The sequence below is a fragment of the Solea senegalensis genome, linkage group LG10 (assembly GCF_019176455.1).
Source record: "Solea senegalensis isolate Sse05_10M linkage group LG10, IFAPA_SoseM_1, whole genome shotgun sequence".
Lineage (NCBI taxonomy): Eukaryota > Metazoa > Chordata > Actinopteri > Pleuronectiformes > Soleidae > Solea > Solea senegalensis.
Window position 1 is genome coordinate 17,196,683 of NC_058030.1, and position 16,853 is coordinate 17,213,535.

The 16,853-nt window shown below is 42.3% G+C and overlaps 1 protein-coding gene across 3 annotated transcripts in view; it reads left to right on the plus strand.

Moving 5' to 3' along the window:
* mical3a (microtubule associated monooxygenase, calponin and LIM domain containing 3a) overlaps positions 1 to 16,853 on the plus strand; it is a 65,530-nt gene that overhangs the window by 13,574 nt on the left and 35,103 nt on the right. For 2 of the 3 annotated variants that reach the window (XM_044036293.1, XM_044036295.1), the window contains exons 2-16: positions 5,127 to 5,539; positions 6,579 to 6,786; positions 7,475 to 7,591; positions 7,745 to 7,846; positions 8,911 to 9,066; positions 9,553 to 9,653; positions 11,245 to 11,502; positions 11,618 to 11,733; positions 12,113 to 12,239; positions 13,024 to 13,117; positions 13,713 to 13,860; positions 15,479 to 15,675; positions 15,787 to 15,905; positions 16,019 to 16,081; positions 16,202 to 16,378. In XM_044036293.1, the coding sequence (XP_043892228.1) occupies positions 5,261 to 5,539; positions 6,579 to 6,786; positions 7,475 to 7,591; positions 7,745 to 7,846; positions 8,911 to 9,066; positions 9,553 to 9,653; positions 11,245 to 11,502; positions 11,618 to 11,733; positions 12,113 to 12,239; positions 13,024 to 13,117; positions 13,713 to 13,860; positions 15,479 to 15,675; positions 15,787 to 15,905; positions 16,019 to 16,081; positions 16,202 to 16,378 (2,262 nt within the window). In that variant the 5' untranslated portion in view covers positions 5,127 to 5,260. Of the gene's footprint in view, positions 1 to 5,126; positions 5,540 to 6,578; positions 6,787 to 7,474; positions 7,592 to 7,744; positions 7,847 to 8,910; positions 9,067 to 9,552; positions 9,654 to 11,244; positions 11,503 to 11,617; positions 11,734 to 12,112; positions 12,240 to 13,023; positions 13,118 to 13,230; positions 13,261 to 13,712; positions 13,861 to 15,478; positions 15,676 to 15,786; positions 15,906 to 16,018; positions 16,082 to 16,201; positions 16,379 to 16,853 lie in introns of all 3 variants that reach the window. The other variant, XM_044036292.1, reaches the window with a different exon arrangement.

Here is a 16,853-nt window from a genome sequence, read left to right on the forward strand (position 1 = left end):
ACACACACACACTCAGATACACACACAGGTTTGTGCAGCTATTCTTCTTAGGACATGAGGACACTGAGTTTCATTGATTTGGACAGATCTAAACAAAGCATCATCCCTAACCTTAACCTCAATCTAACCTCAATTCAATTCTGAGCCCTAATCTTCACCAGTTCCTTCGAAATTAGGTTCTGCGTGATCATTAGGTCTGCTGGTCCTGGCAGGGTCAGTGTTTGATTCTTCTCAGTATTCTGTTCTCTTTTATTGAAATGTTATCTGTCGTTCACTTGCTGTCAATTATATGTAATTGCAAAGGTTAAATGTACATTATATACACAATTCTAAACATTATTAATGCAGCTCATAATTTTCTTTCTAACCATCATATAGTGAAGTAACGCAGGAGTGTTTCTAACTCGTGATGAGCCAATATGATGCTCTGTATTGGTCCAATATTAGCCCGGATCACTGGATTGGATATTGAGGGGAAAAAGAAAAATCAAAATCCTAACATACATGCTTTAATAAATACAGGCGAGATGATGTAAAGGGAGATTTTCATCACCCCTGTCGTGTGACAAGGACGCGAGGGAAAGGCTGCAAATGTCTGCCACACAGTTGCCACTCGATTTGAGAGCCGTCCTTATTTGCAATTTTAGCGACAAACTGCAAATAAACACATTGTTTTGTTTACACCAGCATGCCCATGTCCAGGGAACATCCATGTGATATGCATTTTCAGGTGTGTCATAGTGGATGATCTATGGAAAATGTATTCATGTGGATGTAGCTATCGGCAACACCTTGATGTGAAGGGAATGTTGGCTTTTGTCCAGAGGGAGAGGCGACAGACAAGTGTGACGGATAACTTTAAGGGTTTGTTTTGATGCTGATGTGCATCACGTAGTGGCACCACTGAATGAACTGGCTGCAGCATTGGAATCAGATTTAGGCAAAAATAAACAAACATAGCATGAGAGATTGTTTTTTGTCAACCGAAAAAAATCTGCATGTCGCAGCTGCAATGAAGGTATTCCCGCAAGTTCAGACAAGACCGTGTGCAAGAGTTTCCTTGCTGCTTGATGTTTACAGTATAAAAGCAGTGTTTTTGAGTGTGTAGCCTAGTGGCCTAATCCCGGTCTCTATTTTTAGAGCGAATGATGTAATACAACCAAGAATTAAAGACGTGCTGTGTGCGTGTGCTGGGAGGAGGCTGTGTGTCTGTGTGTGTGTGTGTGTGTGTGAAGGCTTGCATGCATGTGTGTAATTCTTGTGTGAATCCAGTGAATGTGTGAAATCCCGCAGCTTATCCAGATGTCAGGGGAGTTTGACTGCCCGCTGAGCCAAAGCTGTTTTTATTTTATTTTTTATTACCCACAGAAACAAGCTGCTTTTTATTAAAACATTTTAGCTCTTTGCAACCAAACAGGAATTAATCCTGTGCTGTTTCATAATAACTGGCCTCTCTGTGCTCTCTCGTCACCACTATCTGCCTCAGCTGAAAAACATGCTGCAACCTCCCCTGTTGTGTGAGCATATGTGTCTCTGCAGGAGGCTACTATTATTCAAATTATAGGCCAAGTTTATTGTTGTCATTAAGCTACAGTCTGCCTGATCTGAACCAGCTCACACGAACGCAGACTATGACGCAGCGTGTCTTGTCAGTCGCTGCGTCCACATTTCCTTCAGGTACCTCAGAGTACGTTAGATGTTTACTGCCGACTTTCTCACAATTGTGTCCCATTTCCCAATCACGGCCCTGGATGCGTCTCCATAACTGGTGGTAATATCTTTACAGTTGCATTAAAATCCCACAGAGGAAATCCCTGCTGAGTCTGAGCTTATTTCTTGCAAGCAGGGCAGGGCAATAACTCAGATTTTCTGAGAGGCGAACAAGTGGAGACCATGTAAAAGCAGGAAACTCTTCATTTTCCATTTCCGTTTACAATGCAAATAAATAGTGTCTCCAGCTTTACACACAAAGTGAGTGTGTTTTTCTAATCTTGATTTATAATGAGTATGTGAATACTGTGTATACCAACTGTTTGCTCGCGTAAAGAAGGATGAAAATTATCTCTCTAAAGTGTGACTTTGTATGGAATGCTTTTTCACTTAAGTAGGAAATAATAGATAAGTAAAATGAAATAATGAATTAGTTGCAGCAAAAATAAAGTATATTTTTTTTAATAATAACAAATAACACACAAAAATACTTATGACTCAGGACTGTGACTCCAGGCTGCATTTTCCCCACCCGGCTCATATCTACTTGAGTGACATTCATTTATTTGCCATTCCCGCTGTTGATTATTATTATTATTGACAGGTGAATTATGAAGCATCGACGGAGTCGCTCGTAATGAATACGGGCCAGTTCTCACTGACACTCCAATCAATCAGAGCATCCCTTATTTGTTCAGTGACGCCGTGTAACCGTTTGCATCATACTAGAACTATGGGTTGTCACAGATGATTTATTAGGTACGACTCTGTGTGAGTGCACATACATGACCACAGGCTTTACACAACCGCTGCTGGGGTACGTGTGGGCTCCGTACAGTTTTCTGTTGTGTACATTTTAAGGTGGCATTCATGTGGGCAGAGGAAACGGTGGTGCTGGTCATCTAAATGCTCGCTTTGGAAAAATTGGCCCCTTCCGTCTACAGTGCTGGCACTGCAGCCTTCAGAGTGACTGAGGCAGAGCCAGACCCCGGAGCCTGCTGTTTTCACTGCAGTGAGGAGTTGGCAGGGTGTGAAAAGGAGGCCAGCTGACCTCTGTACCTGCCTTCCTTTCATGATGTGTTGCCACTGGGACTGGGACTGCATTGGTTTCCATCTACTAGCCCAGGAGTATCCTGGACCGCTGAAAACAAAAGCTGGAGCTTTTAGAGAGAGAGAGGGAGCGACATTGTTAAGTGGTGATGAATCATTCCCAACAAAATGCTTAACCTCCGTATTACTGGCTGACCTCTTTTGATCAGTGATATCATGTTGATGCCTTATTATTGAATACTACTTTAAAGAGGACCAAAGCTTCTCATTGTGTCCAATAAAGCGTTTGCACCAAGTGCAGCTGCACTGGTAAATAAATTGTGAAACCGAAATGAATAAAATGGAGTTGTAATCTCCATTTTGAAATGTTGTTCTTTCTAAATAGTCATTTGAGTTGTGTTTTCATGTGTAGCCAAAGATTTTCTACCTTGTGGACCAGGTCTGTTGCAATAATCGCAAAAATTGAATATAGTGGTATAAACCTTTTATCTTCAATTCAATTTTAATTTCAATTTCAATTTCAGAGGGCTTTATTGGCATGGGAAACATATATTTATATTGCTAAATCAAGTATAAAAATAACAAAAAAATCCTAATTAATCCTAACTCAAGACAATCCAGCAACCTATAACTACTGAATTACACTCTACTCTGTTTTTTTTGTGCACGCACACAGCGTAGCAACATGTCAATGGAAAGAAATTGAACAGAACTATGTGCATGACTGATTTACTGTGAAATTAAATAAAATAGAGGTGCGTTAAACAGTAAAAGTAGCATCATTTGAACAGTGGCAGTCATCCTGGAAGCCGATGTTAGGGTTGACGAAGTTGCTCTGAGTTGCCATGGAAATTAAAGTTCAGTGGCGGTCGTATATTTGTAGTTTCTGACTACAAATTGAAAGCATACTACTGGCTACTCTCTACCCCAAGTTGACAGATTATTGCTTTTAACTACTGTGACTATCATTCTGCTGGAAAAAAAACCCACTTCATGTTCACCACAGCCCCTGCACTGTCTTATGTCGCCCCTCTACAAGCTTATAGAAGTCTGGCCAATCAAAAGAAATCCCGCTTTTATCACGGTCTGAACTAATATTGTCTGTATCAGTCGGGGTTTAACTGAGAGGCTGCATCACAGGCGGTTTGTGCAAAACAAGGGCTTATAAAGAAGAATAACATGCAGTCTCAGAATAAACACAGAGCAATTTAAGTCAGTATATGAGGCCCCCCCCTTTATAATTTAGTTTACTCCATATCTAATGAGATCCTCTGTACATATGGAATTGCAGTGTGCTGTGTTTGCTTTTTGCTGAGTCCCTGTGAATTTCAAACAAGCAAGACAAGTTTCTGTGTTGTTGCCCCGGGAGATAATGCAGTCCAGAGCCTCTGCTTGACTGGAAATGTATTATTTAGCAAATAGAACTGATCAAGGTTTTTTTTTTTTGGCCACTTTTGACAATGTGCTTTTGTGTCATTTCTTTCACTGTTTTCCTTCTCTATTATCTTCTCTTTACACTGGCTCTGACGTGGAATAAATCTTACCCTTTAAAAGGCTGCTGAGTGCAGCCGGAGTTGGAGGGAGCCCATCAAGACATTCCAGTCATTACAGCTGAGCTACAGATGCCAGAGGACATGAATGATCTCGTCCCCCCGGGGATTAAAGAACAGAACACATAAAGCAAAACTACTGCAACTGAGGAGGAGGTAAAAAAAAACCCCAGCACAAATCAACTCCAACATGGAATTTGCAGAAGAAGCTGTAACAAACTGGGGGCTGTTTACTGTGGAGAGATTTGTTTGTGTTATCTGACTTCTTCTGACTATTACCACTACTACAGCAGGTCATTTCCCTGAATCAATACGTTTGTGTTTACTCTGTCAGTGTTTTGAACTCGTTATTTCCTGTGTCTTTCTGGAGTGAACCATGCAGACTAAACCACTGTGTGTTTCCTCCTGTTTGGCTTTATGTTGATTCTATGTCTGTCCTGTGTCCAGCAACCTCATTACTAAACAGATAAGCGGTTGTTAGAGCTCATGCCACTGCTTTAGATTGACATAAAGAGCTTAAATGATCTGGTTTTCAATCCTAAACTTCTGCTGTGATTGCTTCTTTGAAGTGCCACATGTGGTTTCTTGAGGGAGCTATCAGAGTTAATTTTCTCCTTGCATCTTTTGTTAATATACTTGAGTTACGGATTACAGGTTAAGTTACAGGTTTTGCAGGTCGATATCATTTAATCATTTGGAAGCTGTGGTGTTGGGTTTGCAAAATGTTGTAATGTTTGTGCATCACTAATCTTGGGAGCGGAATGTTGAATTACCCTCTGATTCACTCACTTTCATGCGTCTCCCTCTCACTGACAGAACGAAGATGTCGGAGGCCTGAGTTAAAGCCACTCCAGTCCACCAGAAGGAGTGTGTTCCAGGCCTGGGGCTGGAGCCAGAGACCCCTACCTCAGGGGTTGAAGGGCCCTCACAGCCCGGTGTAAATCTGGACCATGGGGGATGGAGGGGCTTGTGCAACTGGAGGAAATGGGGTCAACCTGTCCCATGTCCTTTTCGACAAATTTGTCCAGGCGACCACATTTAAGGGCACGCTCAAGGCCTTCCAGGAGCTGTGTGACCACCTGGAGGTCAAACCCACGGACTGCAAGGTCTTTTATCACAAGCTCAAGTCCAAACTCAACTACTGGAAGGCCAAGGCGCTCTGGGCCAAGCTTGACAAGAGGGCCAGCCATAAGGAGTACAAGAAGGGTCGTGCCTGTGCCAACTCAAAGGTAAATGATGCATTCAGTGAAAACTTGATTTTGTGTACCAAGGAATCATGTATGTGATGCTCAAGATGGGTGTGTCAGTGTTTCATATTCATTCGTCACCTCTTGAGTTCATTGTTTACGTTTGAAAAAAGGTTTTTTTCCTCGCCTCGATGACCACTCAAACATTTTACACCACAGTTTTTGCCTTTCGCCCATTCACACCCATTCATACATGCATTCTATCATACCCTTTTACACGCTGCCAGCACACAATTCAGCAGCAGTTTGTGGTTAAGTGTCTGGCTCTTTACACCTGGCAATAAAATGTGTTTTCTGTGATCAGATAGGGATCGGATTGCGCTTCACCACGTGCGTTAACACCTGGTATTGATATGTGTCTCCGGTGTCCGTGTCAACATCTGATCACTGTCCAATCACAGTCACCCCCACCCTTACTTCACCTCACCCACCTCACCCACCGCTGCCATATCAACAACAACAACAATTTTCCCCGCACGTAAAGTCACACGAATGGACTGTTACGTTAGCTGTGCTCGGAGCCACCAAGTACAGTACCCCTGCTCCACTCGGCTGTTGTGGGTGGAGCAAAGACGCATTGGAAACGCATCACATTTACACTCCTGTTTAATCTGCTTACGATGTGCCTCAGACCACCTCCTGAAGTGGTTTCGCAGATCGGATAACAAGCCGTCCTCGGGCGCATTTACATCTGTGCTTACAAGAGGTCAGGCGCTATCCGATTGCAGTCCGCAAACACATTTTAATGCCAGGTGTAGACTAGCAGTTGAGAATAGAACCCCAACATTTCTGTTAAATATAAATATTAAATAATAAATATGAAAGTTTGACTGAAAGTGAAATGACGGCATCTTTTTTCCTTCTTTAAGAGTGAGATGTGAGGTGAAAGTGTGAGAGTAAAAAAGTCTGAGTCGATTTTGAACATGTGGTCAGTGGTGGACAGTGACTGTGCCTGCCTTATTTTTTCCATGTGAACGGTTGCCATAGCTCAGTCATAACATCTGCCCGTGTCTGTCTCTAGTGTCTGATCATCGGTGCGGGGCCATGCGGCCTACGTACAGCCATCGAGCTGGCTTTCCTGGGGGCCAAAGTGGTGCTGCTGGAGAAAAGAGACGCTTTCTCCAGGAACAATGTGCTGCACCTCTGGCCCTTCACCATCCAGGACCTCAGGGGCCTTGGGGCTAAGAAATTCTATGGGAAATTCTGTGCTGGTGCTATCGATCATATCAGTGAGTGCACGTGGCAAATGCTGCTCTTCTTTGCTTTTACTGTTTAAAGGCCCGGTGTGTACAACAGAGTGGAAGTGCTGCTAGGTGCTCTGTGGATCCTTCAGGGGTGCTGTAATTATTCTTATTTGTGTAGGACTCATTGCCTGGGGTAAAAAGAAATGTGCATTTTGAAGCAGAGTCTGAATATACATATGAAGAAGGATAATATCTCTGATTTGTAAAGTTTCCTGATGTGTATGGAAAAGAGTGGGTTGAGCAGAGAAGTCCTCGATGTTTGTAAACCATTACATTGCACAAATTCTTACTAGAACTGCAACTTACGATTATTTTCATCATCGATGAATCTGTCCATCATTATCTCCGATTGATCGAGTATTTGTTTGGTTCCCAAACCCTGAAATATTGATGTCCTCCAATGTCTAGTTTTGTCCACAAACCAAGATTTTTCAGTTTTCATGATTTCTTTGTCAAATGGAGCAACGATAACAGAAATAAGTCACATTTAAGAAGCTGTTTATGAATGCAATAATTGTTGTATCCCTAATTTTTACACACTGTACCTTTTTAAAAAGTCTATTTATTTTTTAATTTTGTTTTTGGTGTCTTGCTTGCATCGGTGGATGGATTTGAATGATTGTGTACTTGTTAACTACCTAAGGTTTTGTTTCTCTCTGTCGGTGTATTGCAGGTATTCGTCAGCTTCAGCTGATGCTGCTCAAAGTGGCTCTCCTGGTGGGCATTGAGATCCATGTCAACGTAGAGTTCAAGGGTCTTATCGAACCCCCTGAGCATCAAGAGACTGAGAGTAAGTGAGTCAAGCTGCTGCCAGACCAGCCCAGGAAGAAAAATGAATGGAAAGCCAACATGTGTTTTTGTCTGAGAACAATCTGTGAAAAGGTTTTTAAGCGTGACTCTGCTGATGCATTTCTGTCTGATTACACATGCTGTGTTTTCTTAGGGATAGGCTGGAGGGCTGAGGTCCACCCCAGGACACACCCTGCCAGTGAGCTGGAGTTTGATGTCATTATTGGAGCAGATGGCAGGAGAAACACGCTACCAGGCAAGTCTGCATGTACAGACCCGGGGAGAAAGGAATTAGTATAGTGCAGATTCTCCTTGACAAAACAAGGGAAATGCAAACTGCACTAGTTGTTGCTTTAAATCGCGTGGGCCTTCAATCACAAGGTCATAATGATTATGACCTCATTTGGATACAGCTGTGGATGGGTGCCTGACCTCACTCTGTTACTCGCGTATGAATAAGCATTTGAACACGTCTTTGTTTGTGTATTTGTTTGTGTCTGGCTACGTCCCACTGAAGAGATGATCTGCTCTCCCAGCACAGCAGAACAGGAGTTGGAGAAGTGGCTCTATGCTTTAACCTTTTAACACCGAGCGTATCACAGACGTATCACAGACGCCACGTTTGTGCACTTTGCATTACCGTAATTACATGGCGGTGTGTGCTATCGGAAAAATTCCAACGTGTGGTTATTACAGTAATTTCACTCGCGCTGTTTAGGAAGCCGGCGAATCAGCGTCTTTCATGCCAGAGAAGAGAGAGTTGGAAAAACACCTTTACATAGTTTCCTGTTTTTGCAAACAAATATTGCTTTAAATATGTTGTATACTGTTCAAATGTTATTTGAAATTCTTAAAACTTTTTGTTTTTCTTTCTTTTTCTTTTTTTTCTCAATTCAACTTGTTAATACACTATTTTAACATGCAGTAAATAGTAAATAACTGCCAGATATTGAAAATTATTTTGGAAAAATGGGCAAAGGCACTTATCCACAGGTGATTTTCTTGCCCTTTTATGGTTAACATAAGCAAAAAAAAGTCCAGACGGACATTTTGGGGGTTAGGTGTTAAAGGGTTAAAGAGGAGATGCAACATGGGAAAATTATACACACTGTACACAGCAAGAAAAACTGCAAACATGAATTCCTTTACAGGACGTCTGGCTGCATTTATGATGTAATATATGACATATACTGTAAATGGGCACAATAAATTGTTTCCTGAAACTTCTTGAAGCTAGAGTTGTTGTTGTTCCTAGCTTGTCCTTGAGTCTTGACCTTCAGCTCACACTTTTTTGTTCATGTCCCCCCCCGCAATCTTCAGGGTTTCGGCGCAAGGAGTTTCGGGGCAAGCTTGCGATTGCCATCACGGCGAACTTCATCAACAGGAACACAACGGCGGAGGCAAAAGTTGAGGAGATCAGCGGCGTGGCCTTCATCTTCAACCAGAAGTTTTTTCAAGACCTCAGAGAAGCAACAGGTATGTCACACTTGTCAAGTTTACAAATGATTGTGTGTTTTCTTTAAAATAGGATTGCATATGTTATAATATCCAGTGTGTAAGAATTGCAGAAAAAAAATCTGTCTTTATTTGAAAGCAATTATACATTTATGCAAACATACCTATGGGGAGTGTATTGAATACAGTAAATGTTACACATCGGACCTTTAAGATTCAGCCTAAAACATTGGTAATTGTAAGAGCTTTAGAGATTTAGTAAATACCACCCCAATTAAAGGTTAATAGGACAAAGGAACAATTTGTGAGCTCACGCAATTAAAATGCTTAACATCAGGTTCGATGCCAAGTCCATCAAGTTTATTGCTGACACGTCAATGTCCCCGGGCCTTTGGGTCGTGTAATTGCCTCTCTTGTCCCACAAATGGGACACGACAGTCAGCTGTGGCAATAAGGGAAACAATTGCGTTTGTTATTAAACAATACCTCTTTCTGTTGGCCTTCAAGGTATTGACCTGGAAAACATCGTGTACTACAAGGACGACACGCACTACTTTGTGATGACTGCCAAAAAACAGAGTCTGCTGGAGAAAGGAGTCATTCTGCATGTGAGTGATCAAAGACCACAGCATAGTGTGTGTGTGTGTGTGTGTGTGTGTGTTTGAGCTACAAATGATCTTATACTGTCTCTCTGTAGTAGTAGACCTAAAGGCTATATGAATGATGACCTATGATGATAATAATAGTATTTTTTCAGTCTTATTCTTTTCATTGTATCAGGCAATGGCCAACACTGTTAAGAGAATGGCAGTCCAAGTCAATTATAGTAGTAATTTTCCTTTATTTGCCACGTTCCACAGAACAAGGGAAATACCTATTTTACATTTCTTCTTAATCTACAAACATTTCCATGAAAATAGCATCAGGTATGTGCAGGTCTGTTTGTTTTCATGGTGAGCCGATGGCATAAATGACATTGTTGTGTACATTTTTGTTAAAGCCTTGAGGGAATTCAGAGTCAGCAGACACGTTTTAATGAAAACGTGCAATTTTCAGGAACCGGTGTGTGACGGATGCTTTTTATGGCAATGAAAATGATACATGCAGTTCAAGGCAATTTAAGAAAACAACCCTCAGTCCCAACCCCCACCCCCCACCTTCCTGTTACCTATCATCACCGCCAGCTTGGCCTGCCTTGGCCTAGCCTGGCTTGGCCTGGCAAGGACAACCAGGAAGCTTGAAGAAGCAGGAATGTGCCTCTCGCCACCCTCTATGAAAACATGTCACCCTGAAAGCATGCAGTGATTTGCTTTGAGACATGTGAACAGTGTGGTTCAGTCCGGTGACTTGGCCATTTCTCAAAGTACTTTTTACCACGATTACTTGTGTTAAGTGCTTCTCCCAGATAAGCAGCCTGTGGTCATTCTACATTTATTCACAGTAGTTCAAGTTCAAGGTAATCACGATACAAACTTTTTTGTCCCTACATTTGCTTCCATTTACAGTTATTCTTGTCAACTTTTTAACTAGTGCTCCCTGAATATGTTTGGTGCACTCACTTTTACTTCCTCTCTGCCTCCTCCTTTTTTTACTCCCCCCTCCCTCTCCACAGTCCTTGTGGTTTGTGTGAATTTATGCATCTGTGCTATTTTTACAGAAGCTCTGCTACCACAAGAATCTGGGACAGAATGAGCGAAATCATACAAACCTAAAAGACTGACCAAGCTGTTTTACAGACTCGTGTGTTGTCCTTGAACGTTGCCTTTCTTTTCTCCAGACAACATGGGGTTTACCTTGTGCAATGATCTTATAAATAAAAAGACAACTGCCTTAAAACACATCGGTTTTAATGCTATGAACATCTCAGCTGACACTTTGCGTCTCATTTTTATCGTATTTACACCTTCTGCCACTGCTGCAAACAAACCCTGTTCTAGAACTGCAGATTTCTTTCAATCTGTGACTCTTTGGCCATTTTTCTGTGGTATTTCCACACATTTACATGGTGATAAATTGGAAATTGATAATTACCACATTATAACGTCAAAATTCATCCTCTCTTATGTAAATAAGATGGTATTACCCTAATACTACATCATCATGACAATATTATGTCCACAATATTACCATATCAATGCTGTACTGCAATGTTAAGTGTTGTTTATTCACTATTTATTTATCTATCGATCTTTCCTGCAGGATTATGCGGACACGGAGATGCTGCTCTCCAGAGCTAACGTGGACCAGGTCGCTCTGCTTTCGTATGCCCGTGAAGCTGCCGATTTCTCCACCAGCCACCAGCTGCCCACGCTGGACTTCGCCATCAACCACTACGGCCAGCCCGACGTAGCCATGTTCGACTTCACCTGCATGTACGCCTCCGAGAACGCCGCCATGGTGCGGCAGCGCAATGGCCACAAGCTGCTGGTGGCGCTGGTGGGAGACAGTCTGTTGGAGGTGAGGAATTTGATCTTGAGTCACAGTCTGATTCATTTAAAAAAAATATCCACATCCATGGTTCTTCTGTGGCCATATTTGGTTGTTGAATGTTGTTTTTCACTGTTGTCTCCAGCCCTTCTGGCCCATGGGCACTGGCATCGCTCGAGGTTTCCTGGCAGCCATGGACTCGGGCTGGATGGTGAAGAGCTGGGCTCAGGGAAAAACCCCTCTGGAGGTGCTTGCTGAGAGGTGAGGCAGTGTGGAAACTGCCATGAATATACACAGTGAACTCACTCTGCTCTGTACTCTCTGTAACACTTGCACACACCTGCACACACACACACTCGCATTTTCCCTCTCCTCCAACACACCCTTTTATCTCTAAGTGCTTTCCGAGAAAATGTGCTTGTGTGCAATTTTAAGCATCAGGCCCACCTCTTCTAGTGCTAATGGGATAAGAGGCTCTCGTAGGAACTGAATGGAATGTGACTCTCTTTGTTTACAATTGCTTATATGATTTTCCTTCATGTGCTCCCATAGTGTACTTCTATATTGTCTCGCTGATGATAAGTCACTGAATGCAATTGTGTTTATCGTTGAGTGAAATGTTTCTTTCTCCGTTCTTCAGGGAAAGCATTTATCGTCTACTGCCTCAGACCACACCAGAAAACGTCAGTAAGAACTTCAATCAGTACAGTGTGGATCCGACCACACGTTACCCCAACATTAGCCTTAACTTCCTCAAGCCCAGCCAGGTAAGAATGATCACAGGTGTCACCTGTACGCTTAGAGGTCCAGTCTGTGACATTTAGCAGGGCTTATTGGCAGAAATTGAATATACAACCCATACGTATGTATGTATGTATGTATGTATAACGGCTTCCGAATCAAAATCATTTGGTTTTTGTAGCTTTAAAACAAGGTAAGGGCCGTGCTTTACCGAGGACGTTTCTACAGCAGTCTGAACATTTGTGTTAGAGCCATGCGCCGGAGCATCATTACCTTAGACTCGTGTCAGGCTCAGGCTTTTTTTAACCTGCCAATTAGGAAGATGTTTGTGTTTAAACTTAAACCCATTTCAACGGCGACACTTGAACGCAGCAATTCTCACTCAGATTCACAGATCACATTACACGGCTCCCGCGTCCTGCCACAAAATGGACAACATAAATAAAAAAAATCACAGATGAAAGACAATAGAGAACAAGAGGAGAAAGGCAAATACTGAAGTATATGCCATTAAAAGTGCTCAGATAAGTTTGGAGGTCTATAACTGCACCTGTGCATCAAGTTAAATAACTTCATAGCCTATTTAACCTGATCCTTTAAACCAAAAAACCCCTAATTCAGGCTTGATTTGGGTTGGAGCCTGAAAATTCTGAAAACCGGCCGTGCCGGGCTTGGGCTCCCCCCCTTATTGCCAGGGCCAGGCTCGGGCCCAGATTCTAGGCCCGTGCAGGCCACTAATTTGTTTTGTTGCACTATGCAGTCTCACCATGAAACGTCACTAACATATTTTGTATGTTTGTGTTTTTGCAGGTGCGGCATCTCTTCGACACAGGGGAGTCGAGGGAAATGCGCATTGAAATAGAGAATGTAATCAACTCGTCAACACCCAAGTTGGCCAGGAATGGTTTGTATCTATTGTATTCTTATTTATTTTTTTTTTGTGTGCTTATTGATCAGTGTAGGATTTTGCTGCAATCACTGTTGCCGAAATGTAACACTGAACTATTTCCACCCCAGACAATTATCTGCTTGACAAGCAGTTGCAAGGTAACACAAAGTCCAAATGCATGGTGTTGCTTTCCAGGGACCCCTAATAGTTTAACACTTAAACTGGAAATGGAATGATGGACTGCAGCCTATAATTATTTTTTTCCCTGTGTGCACTAACTCAAGTCGGTGATCCTGTGTTATACACAACACATCATGTGCTTTAATAGCTGTTTAAAAGGTTTCCTATAAATTCTGCATCCTTTCCTAACCTCCCGTTGCATAATTCAGAGACGCTTTTACGTCTCACGGTTCACACGATGCGTCCTCACTGGCTGGTTCACACTTGTACTAACAGGGTTGATGAGTCCATGGATGACCAGACTTTCTAATGTTACTTTCAGCCATGAGATTGCCCAGCAGAAGATGTGTGGTCTTTTTCCTGAAACAATACTTCCTGCCATTTTGAATTATTTTTAAATTCTTTAATATTCTCTGTCTTGTCAAATCAGAATCCATTGCTCGCTCTAGTAAACTGCTCAACTGGTGCCAGAGACAGACGGAGGGATACAGGAATGTTAAGGTCACAGACCTTACCATGTCGTGGAAGAGCGGCCTGGCCCTGTGTGCCCTTATTCATCGATACAGACCTGATCTCATGTGAGTATCTGAACTAAAAACTCTGTGCATCACACTGAGCACAGATGATTTCAAGGAGTCATTTCAAATGTGTCCCATTGTTGTAAGACTTTTTTTTTTTGTCATTAATGAAGTTTATTACTGGAACCTCAGGTTTGGACTGTTCCATATTAGTCTGTTCCAAACTTTTTTATATGGGGGACCCACTTTTTATGACTATCTATCTCCTCTTCTAGTAGCGTCCTACAAAAGTTTCATGTTTTTCATATATACACTGAAATCTGGAATGACATCCTCTACCATACTTATAATAGCACTCGTATAAGTCCTATTTCTTGGAGGATTCTTTTTCTTGATTTGGGGTTTATTTTGTATTTTAATGTCTTCTTTTATTTAAAAAAAAAAAACAAGACGATAAGACATGTTGTAAAGCGGTTTTAACTGAGCCAGGGCAGTTTAACAGTAGTACTTTCCTGTATAATATTTAAATAAATATGAATTAAATAAAAAAAAAAATTGTCAAAATAAAACACAACATAACATTTCTGACCATTTTTACTGCCATGTCTGTTACACCTTATGTTATTTTTAATAGTTAAAGCAGCCATTTCCAGGAGATATTTGTGTAAATCTTAAGTAAAAGGCCCGGGAGCAAAATCAGCATATTTATTTGGCGCCTCTCCTGTGGGTCCTGAGGCAGTCTCTGGGAATGACAGCTGCACATCACCGCAAATGTCGTCACTCCTTTGTTGTACACACAACACACAAAGCCTTATCCTGCTTCTTAAATCCAAACCAGTTAATGCCTAACTCTAACCTCAGTCTAACCACAGTGTAAGTCTTATCCCTAAAATTAACCAGTGGTGTCTCATTAGGACCAGGTTTTGGTCTCTATAAGGACTACTGGTCCTGACGAGGTCAGTGTATATGCCAGAAAAGGTAACAATTACCAGTATACACACACACACAGACACTCCCTTTACTCTCATGTATACTCCGTGAATAAACACATTCTCCATCCACACCGCCTAATGCAGTTTTCTTCCCGCCGGAGGCAACATGACTATTAACATTATAAGCTATTAGCGTCTGTGTCCTGTCTGACCTTTATCAAGTGCTGTAGCAGTTGTGCTCCGTTGCCTTTAAGAGGCCCGATGATGGCAGTGGGGCAGGGCGGCTGATGGGTGGAGAGGCCTTTTGAGAAATTAGCGTTTACATATACGTGGAGGACGGCTTTTGCTCCGACTCTGATGTGATGTTCCAGCGCTAATGCTCTTCAATTGACTGTATGCGCAGTTCAAACGTATTGATGTGGAATGTTGATGTAATGATGTTGACAGTAAGCTTCTCATCTTGTGTACAGTAGCCTGCTGTACAGAAACACTTGAGTGTAGTGTCAGTCAATACGTCCTTTAGAACAGTTTAAAAGACGTATTACATTTAGTATTCTCCTCTCAAGAATCCTGTTACTCATGTAACTCTTACTAGTACCTGATCCATCATCATATCCAAGTCTTGGATGTCAAGATTAGTTGTTTTTTGTTTGTTCTTTATCTGTTGACATTCCCGTATCCCATCTCATTCTCACGTTATCCTCAGATCTGTCTCTCTCTCACTTTCTCCATCCTCCTGCCCGCAGTGACTTTGACTCGCTGGACGAGCGAGACCAGGAGAAGAACAACCAGTTGGGCTTTGACGTGGCAGAGAGGGAATTCGGCATCTCGCCCTGCATGACCGGCAAGGAGATGTCTTCTGTGGTGGAGCCGGATAAACTCTCTATGGTCATGTACCTCAGCCAGTTCTATGAGATGTTTAGGGACACAGTGCCACCTGGAGGTGAGACTGGGTGACACAGTAGAAAGGAGCGTCATCTATCAAACAGATGCTGGGGAATCACAATCACTCCTCTAAATGAAACTCTCATTTTCTCTGTGGATTTCTGCTCAGATAACCACAACCTGAGTCCTGAGGAGAAGGCAGCACTCATAGCCAGCACCAAGTCTCCCATCTCATTCCTGAGCAAACTTGGTCAGAGCATAGCAATATCCAGGAAACGAAATCCAAAGGTTAGAGTCTTGATTTTTATTTTTTATTTTTTTCTTCAAAACTCTTAAAGGTCATGTCACTGTTTCATTGTTGTGCGCATAGTAAAAAATAACTTGTGATATGTCACCAGCAGGACAAAAAGGAGAAGGATGTCGACAGTTTGGGGAAGAGGAGGAAAACCAGTCAGTCTGAAGATGTGAGTATCTCAGATGTTGAGCCTGTGATTACTATCTGAAGTATCTAGATATACCCTAGACAGACAGCAGCAGGCAAAAAAAACACCTACATAAACTTTTCCACTTTTTTTTTTCCTCAGGAGGAAGTTTCTAGGGCGAGCCGTGACGACAGGACATCTGTCCCCACTATCATCTCTGAGAGAAAAATGGACTCTGCTGCCGTAGGCAACAACAACAACAAGGTCAAGGTCATGGCCACCCAGCTACTTGCCAAATTTGAGGAGAACGCCCCTGCGCAGTCGGGACTCAAACGACAGGTATGGAGGAAGTCATGTGTTTGGAAAGAGTTTCCCGCTGTGGTGGAAGAATAGGCATGAGGGAATTGATGTTTAGCCTTTGTAGGAGTTCAGATCACTTTTGCATACTTTGCATACTTGTGGTTTGTTTTCTCCTACAATGAATATTTTTGATGGACATGTAGATTTCCTGGCTGTAGGCCTCTGCATTAATGAGCTCGGATCCACAATGCTAATACTGGTCAAGCTGGGTATTGTTCCCTGGGCATGTGGGCAGCCTCTCGGTGCTGACGGAGCGCGAAGGGAGAGTTGGTTTGCCGGTGAACTGGTTTGAAAAATCATGCTTTTTGTTGCTGTGGGAGAAAGGTGTGGGCTGCACGAACACTGGGCAGTGTTTACGAAAAGGCGACTGAAGAAAATGTCTTGTTGCTTTGTGATTTAAAGTAGCCGCTTTGATATTTATGTTTTTTATATAAAAAGATTACACGCACACATG